This window comes from Octodon degus, unplaced genomic scaffold (assembly GCF_000260255.1).
Source record: "Octodon degus isolate 3935 unplaced genomic scaffold, OctDeg1.0 scaffold00078, whole genome shotgun sequence".
In the NCBI taxonomy this organism is placed as follows: Eukaryota; Metazoa; Chordata; class Mammalia; order Rodentia; family Octodontidae; genus Octodon; species Octodon degus.
This window is the reverse complement of record NW_004524654.1, coordinates 27579-35710: the sequence shown is the minus strand read 5'-3', so window position 1 is coordinate 35710 and position 8132 is coordinate 27579. Positions and strand designations below refer to the sequence as shown.

Sequence of the window (8132 nt, the reverse complement as noted above, 5' to 3'; positions counted from 1 at the left end):
ATTAGATGATTAATTATTTTCCCCTAAAGTCAAAGGCCTGGGGACCATGAAAGCCAATGAAGAAGGGGACACAGGAGAACAGGAGAAGGAGATAAGGGATGACAGTGGTGAAGCAAGGGGAAAGGTGCAACATAGGAAAGAGTGAAATGTGTACAGATGCAAGAGGAAAAGACTATGCATTGAGGAAAAGCATTTTAAGAAGTGAAGAGTCCAACAAACAGCTCCCTCCTGATGTTCCTTTTCTTGGTCTTTGAATTTTTGTCTTGTCCAAAAGATTTAATTTCTTCATTAGAATGTCTTATGACTTCAACTCATAAGGAGGATTGCACCTATATCTTTTCCCCATTGTCCCTCTCCCACCTCCCCTACCCTCTGCAACACTACAGACAGCACTGATGGCTGGGCATCCTATCTGCTGAAGAACAGACCTCATCCTGCGGTCCCCTCTGTCATCCTTTCTCAACCAGGGGTTCCCCTGTACAGCACATCTGTTCCATGGGTTCATTCTTTGCTGCTGTACCTGTGGGCTCACTGCCTCTCAAAAGTCATTTGGTTTCTGCATTTAACTGCTCTCCCCTCAAGCATGTAGCCTCCTTCACCAGGTCTGCTGCTCCAAGCCATGGCAGAAATTCAACTGAAAAAATCTATAGTTACATTTTCAGAGTTTGTCAGAAACAAAATACTTCCTAGGATTGTTAAACTCCTGATGCAAAAGTTTTTTTTGACATAAGTCCTACTCAGAAAGGAAAGGACTGCCTTTAATGTATGAACATTTCAGTGAATCATGTATGTATATGAACACAACCTTCCTCAATAGAATCAAAATATTTTCCTAAGCTCATGTATGTACACACATATATGTGTATGTGTGTTTTGACTCTGTATTCTACTTAGGGGTTGCTGTTTCTAAGTCGACACGGAGGACAAGGGGGTGGGCTGTCATTGCCTCGAGAGAGCATCGCCAGGAAATGACAGCTGCAAGAAAAGGCAGACTAGAAGGGACTAGATTGATTAGCAAAACATTAATTTCCTACAACAAACAGACCTGTCCATTTCCTAAGGCAGCAAGCCTCTATTTTCTGTACACCCTCTTTAAATAGTCTCATTAAATAGAACACAAAATATACACATTTACAGTCATTAAATAAGCCACAGAAGTCTTCTATCTACAGCCACACTCGGAGACAGCCATGCCTTCATATTTAAACTTGTAGGTGACGACACCTTTGTCTAGATAGAGGATGGAGATGGGCTCCAGCTTGGTGGGCACACAGCAGGCTTTGGAAGCTTTCTGAGAATTCTTAAGGTGGACCAAGGCCTGGATGATTGCATGCTTTGTGGGTGTCAGATGCTCTGCCAGGGGGTAGTTACAAACACCACGACACTCATAGGCTTCATATCCTGGTGGAGCAATGATCCAGGAGTCCCAGCCAATCTCCTTAAAGTCAATATAGAGAGGGGTCCTCTTGCAGTAGTTCCCCTTGGCATTCCTCCTGATTCTGGCAGTGGAGTCATAGATGATGTTCGACCTCATCTGCAGCAGAGCCTCTTCCCCAGGCCCACTGGAAAAGCCATCCATACCAAGGTTGTCTAGGTCCAGAAGTTGTTCATGGGTAATCATTTCATTCAATTCCTCTTTCTGCTCCTTGTCACTACTTTGGTCATCAGAAAACACAACAAGCAAAGGGTCATGCTTATTCTGACCACTGGTGTCTATTTCCAGTTGTCCCCTGTCAATGTCCTCAACTTGGTCATATCTACTCTCGATGTGGACCTCTAGCTGGTGAGTAGAGGAGCTTGACTTTTGCCAACGTCTTACGGCATCTGTGATGTCAAATGTTTCCCACTCACTGTTGGTTCCATAGATCTCTCCTGACACTAAGACCAGCATGTTTCTTTCACCTGTATTGTCCTCTTTTCTCTCTAGTACTTCAAAAATGGTAATTTTCCGGTCCACTCCATCATATATCATGCGATCCCTTTGTACCAGAGTGTATAACCTGAGTTCAGCCATGACAACCTCTTCATGGTGAGGGATGGACACATTGAAGAGGAGGGGATATTTTCGTAGCCCGTTGAAAGTGGCTGGTTGAGAGAAAAGATCTGAAAGAAACATATTTGCAAAAATCAGATATGCAGTATGTCTTATAGAGAAATAGGTGTTTATGTAAAAGGAGGGCCTTTTACATGTAAAATGAAGAAAGGTTGACATAGAGCAAATGAGAACAGAAGAGCAATGAAACCAAGCCAAATGTCAGCATCCTGTGACCAAGAAGACATGAGAGTTCAATGGTAGATGCTAAGCTGAGTTAAGGCCGTAAAACTAACATGGATATGGCTGCCTAAGACACAGGCGAAAACTCGTCACTTGCACAGTTCACTTGTCTCAAAGGCGCAGGGCCAGGAGGAACTTGGAGGTTGTGTGGGAGAGCACTCTTTCTAAACAATAAACAATTAGCAAATGGGATATGTGGTGATAGTGGCTCTTCTCTTGAAGTTTTTAATTGATAAGGACTTCATGGGTTTTCATATTTGTGTAATAAGTGGAGATCTTATATGTTTCGGCTCTGGCATTCCTCAAAGACTTCCATTTAGAACAGGGGATTGGTAGACCACAGCCCATAGTTTTGAAAATAAAGTTGTATTGAAACACAGCCCCATTCGTTTCTTTTTTGTATCGGCCATAGTTACTTTTGCTCTACAATGTAAGAATTAGTTGTAACACAGACTTTTGGGCCTGCAAAGCCTAAAATAATTATTATCTTTCTAGCCTTTTACAGAAAATGTCTGCTGATTCTGGTTCTAGAGCACAAAGACTAACAAGGTCAACACAACAGCCAAAATCCAACAGGTCACAGGAGTTGACTTGATGGTGTATGGTCCCTTTAAAGGAAGGAAGACAGAAAATGAGTCTTGATGGTAAACTGATTTCCTCAGGCTTATTCGGCTAGCACCTGTGTGGAGTCTGGCACATACAGATCACTCAAGAATGTATATGAAACAACTTTTATAGAAGTCCCATAATCATAGACATATACTTCAAATCACCATCATCTTGACTTCTTGTTGAACAATTTTATAGTGCCCAAAGCTTCCATATACTTGCCTCAGGTAATAAGTATACACAATGAATTTATACGGACTTTTGCCACCAAGCTGTCTAAGGAACCCACAGTACCAATAACACTAAGGCCTACCAGATGAAGGTTCTCTACCATCTTTGGCAACATTTCCCTAGTTGTTTACCAAACTCATGATTTCAGGGGGATTCCTGTTGCAGATTATACTCTTTTATTATTTTTATGTAATGCTATCTGATTATTTTATGTTTATTATCTCTTAAAAGTACTTAAAGATTGTCCTTGTGGTGATAGCTCTGTGGATTTTTTTTTTTTACGCTGTAGTAATCAGGCATAATAGAGCACACTTGTAATCCCAGAACACTGGGAAGCCAAAGCTGCAAGATCGCAAGCTCAAGTTCAGCTTGGGCAATTTAGTAAATATATATTTAATGAATATATAAATATTTGGAAATGTAGCTCAGTGCAAAGGTCCTTAGTTCAACTCCCAGTGCCATAAAGGAGAAAAAAGAAACACTGTGATAAAAGTAGACATGCACTACAGCTTCCTCTGGGTACCAACTCGAACAGTCTTTTACATTACCTGTGGAAAATGCTCAACTATAGAATTAAATTAAATTCACTGACCTGGCCCTCAAGACCTAACTAGGTCCTAATATCTTGATTCAGCCTCGTTCCCATCCATCTTCTATAATGCATGGAAAGTTGCAAACGGTCAATTAATATTTGTTGAACAGCTGAGTGAATTTGTAAATCTCTTCATTTGAAGACTGCTAATGTCGCTGCTTGCAGAAAGACTCTTTTTATTGTGCTCTTTGCACTTTGAATACACTCTTCTGATCCATAGCAAGTGCCCTGGCTTCATTTTCACTTTCCCATCTCTGGCTTTCTCATCGAGGCCTTTCCTTCCTCAAGTCTCTGACTGAAAGCCTAGTCCATTACATCATGTAAACACACACTCTCCATCCCTTGACTTTTTCAATTATATCTCTGCAATTCAGATGTCATTTTATGAATGAGTCTTCCAAACCCAATGGCCACCATTCTATCACTCTAGTGGCAATTACTATGGCTCAGCCTCTTTGCTATTTTTCTAACTTACCATGATGTCTTAAACAAAGATAGTGTCTTAAAAACATTAATTAGTTTTCTGGGCACCAGACCAACTGATTTAAGACCATGACATGTGCTCTGAACACATCATCAAGTTTGGGGTAAAAAGCAGAAATAGCTTGGGAGTTGTCCCTCTAATATGAAAGTGGAGGCAATTACTTCCTTTGGACAGTGAACACAAAAGACCAAAACTGGGAGACTGGACTGGTTGTTCCCTTCATGAGAAAAGTACTGGGTAAAAATCTCATTGCAGTGGCAAGAACAGATTATAGAGGAAACTTTTGGTCGTGATGGATATGTTCACTAATTGGTCATAGTGATGGTTTCAATGGGTAGTTACATAATTTGTATTAGTACATATCTTCAGTATGCAATGTTGACATTCTTTTTATAGCATTGGTATACATACATGACATATCTTAATGCCTTTCTTCATCCTCTTTCCCTCTCCTGCTATTTCTTTTTCTTTTTTTTTTTTTAATGAATTTTAGTATACGGTCTCACTACACAGATCAGACTACTAGTGATCCTCCTGTTTTCAGCCTCCCAAGCACTGTCCTGCTATTTCTTGATCTTTTTCTGATTTAATAAAGATCTTCTTCTCTGCTTTCTATTATCTACCTTTTTTAAAAAAGGTTTTTTTTGTGTGTGTATGTGTGTGTGTGTGTGTGTGTGTGTGTGTGTGTGTCTGTATGTGTGTGTGCAGGGTCTCACTACAGAGCTCGGACTTGTAGTGATCCTCCCGACTTCTGCCTCCCTAGTGCTGGGATTACAGGTGTGTGCCACCACTCCTGGACTCCATTGCTGGCTCAGCACACCCTGAGGTGGTCTATTATCTACCTTTTATTTCGCTCTTTATTTTGATTTGGTTTTCTCGTGTAAGAGAAACCATGTGATATTTAATCTTTTGTGCCTGATTTATTTTGTTTAACTTTATGGTCTCAAGGTGCATCCGTTTTCCTATAGATAACTCAAGTTTCTTCTTTTTTATGGCAAAGTAGAGTATTCTATGGAGTGTCAATATCACATTTTCTTTATCCATTCATCTGTTGATGGACATATACACTGCTTCCAAGAATTCGCTATTATGAATTGTGTTGCTACTGGTATAAACATAGATATGCATGTGTCACTATAAACCTTTAAACCCATCAGTTACGTGCTTTAAGTAAATAAGGATTTCTTTATGTGGCTTTTCTCAGTAAAGTTGTTTTTAAAGAAATAAAATCACTGAGAAGTTGCTTGTATAGATGTGGTGCATAATACACAGGAGGAGTTGCATTTCAGAGAAAAGAACTAATGTTCCTAACAAATCCCACCAGCTAAGTGTTTACAGACATGATCTTATGTGGTTCTTACAATAACCTCATAAAGCAGGACTCGATCCTCTGTTCATTTTGCACCAGAAGAAATCAAATATCAATGCAGAGAAATGGAGGGAAGGAATGGAACAAAGCTAGGAACTGAAGAATCCTTCTTGCATTTGTTTTCCCTTGGTGCATTCAGTTTAGTGATTTCTTGGCCTTTCTCTTCGAGGGAGCTGTGCTAGCAGACTCACAGGGTCAGCAGAGAGTTGATAGCAGCCAGAGCAGGAGGCCAGTGAGGGCGTATATGTCCTCGGGCTTTGCATTTCCTCTCATAGACTGAGAGCTGCAGGGACTGGGTATCCAGAGACATGCTTCTACTCACACTGATCTCTATAAACTATATATCTCTAACTAGATCAAGGTTTTCCTCGGGAGAAGTGAGAGCAGAAAGCAAACAACATTTTTACTCCACTCCCACCCGCAGCCTGAGCTAGACACTAGAATTCTGTGCTGAGAAGCATTAGGAAAGATCCTCACAGAAGGAGGTTTTTCATTTTCAACTCATATTCTCTTCTAAAATGAATTTGTGTTCTCAGTTTGCCATTTCCATTAGGAATGTTACTGAATAGACACTATAGCCACCAATTAAATTTGAAAAGCAAAGAATAACTTGAAGTCTAAGTATTAGCTACTTAACATTTACTACAATGCCTAGAATACTAAGTAAGTCATTTATGATTTTTTTTTTTGGTACATGGGAGTTGAACTGAGGATCTTGCACTTTCCAGGCAGATGCTTATGCTGCTGAACTATGTCCCCAGCCCATCATTTATAGTCTTCAGTTTGTTCAGCACTTCATAGTAAACAGCATCCTTTCTTACCTGCAACTGCTTCTAAATCACCCAATTGTGTTATGAGTTACCATTCTCCTTTGTTGATAAGGACAATGAGGCTCATATAAATTAAGCTAATTAGCTATAATACCCAGGTCAACCAGCTCCCAAAATTCCAAATTCAAGATTTTTCTCTGCCACTGCCTTACTGCTTTTAAGAACATCGGTAAATATGCCTTTTATATCTGTTTAATGATTATAAAAGCATAATTGGAAGCCATTAATGAAACAATTTCTTTGTTTTCTACTACAGATACCAGAATTTTATTTTTAATGTTTTTGGCCTACTAGAACCATATTGACCAAAGCATTAAATTGCTAGCTCATTAAATCTAATTGCTGAATTTAAAGATCAGCAGTGTGTGGAGATGGACAGCACATTTTCCCCCAGAATAATTCAAATCTTTTGCATTATTCTTCATAAAGACACAGAAATGATAAGCTGGATCATTAACTGGGTCATGCACACTTCCTGGAAACTTTCAAAAATACTCCAAGAACATATCAAACATATACTACTTTCAGAAGGGTTGTTCAAATGCAAGTGTGCATTTTGTTTTCACATTTCTTAAACTGATGGAAATGGGAACTGATCCAAAGTTTGAACAATACACAAATCTCAACTTTCTGGTCTGGTATTATTCTTCACCAATTTCATTCTATGTATAAGCAATTAAAATCCAAAATGGAAATTTAATGCTATTTGGAAAATACCAAAATATAGCAGCAGGCCAATAGTAATTTTCTTGTTACTTGGTGTCCAAATTTTAAAAATTAAAAGATTGTGTTATGATTTTAAAATGATAGCCATTTTGTGGCTTTGTATTAGAATGCATTTTTAAGCATCATTTTGGGTTCTGAAATGACAATACGGATGCTATAGACCTATGTATTCTTTTGTATCTGTGAACATATACCCTTAAATAAATATATTCATTATCCGTATCATCTCCAGGTGTCGTAAATTTTCTTATTGCTTCTTGAACAAAAAAATTCCCAAATTCATTAGCAAAAATGCAAACTTACCCTCATTTTTGAAGCTCCTAATGATGTTGGCAGAAGGCATGGAGGTCCGATCTGTGGCGAATTTGTTATACAGCTCCAGCATGTACTCTGGTGGGTCCACCTTGGCTGAATCCTGCATTGGGATGTCAGACAGGTTCAACGTCTTGAGAAACTCATCCTTCATACTCTGCAGCAGCATGCTGAAGTCAACACCATCTTGTTCTGAGAAGACATCATCAAAGAGAGGCATATCTTCTTCCAGCGGTGACTGCTCAAGGCCCATGATGGGACTGCCAGAAACTGAGTGAGCCACCAGGCAGAAGACAGTGTACAGACACAGGACCGGGGAACCCATGACTCTGCTCAAGCCCCCAGGCCAACTCGGGAAGGTTTAGCTCTCCTGGGCTCTAAGTGGCAGTTTTATCTCGCGGAGCGTAAATGTCTCATGTCACTGGAGACAAGTTTGGAAACCCTTCCTCTCTCTTTCCCTCCCCCTACCACTCTTCCTCTCCCCTCTAAAAGTCAGGTTGCAGTAATTGGAGAACAAAATCTCCTATAGAAGCCTAGCCTTCCTTATCTCCCTAGTGTAAACTTGAAGGCCAGATTTTGTTTCTATCTTGCAATCCCTTTTTCTCTTAATGAGTATTTTGTAAACATTTCCACATTCTGACACTGGTTAGAGAGATAGGACAACTTTCTCTTTGCAAAGTCCCTGCTACTCTTCCTTCCAATTC

The 8132-nt window shown here is 39.8% G+C and overlaps 1 protein-coding gene across 1 annotated transcript; it reads right to left on the bottom strand.

Moving 5' to 3' along the window:
- Positions 1–408: 408 nt before the first annotated feature.
- Bmp10 (bone morphogenetic protein 10) lies at positions 409–7912 on the bottom strand. Its single transcript, XM_004636133.2, has 2 exons — positions 7420–7912; positions 409–2103 (listed from the first exon to the last, which is right to left on the bottom strand). Exons 1-2 carry the CDS (start codon positions 7751–7753, stop codon positions 1163–1165), a joined length of 1275 nt encoding a protein of 424 aa, XP_004636190.1. The 5' UTR covers positions 7754–7912; the 3' UTR covers positions 409–1162.
- Positions 7913–8132: the final 220 nt, after the last annotated feature.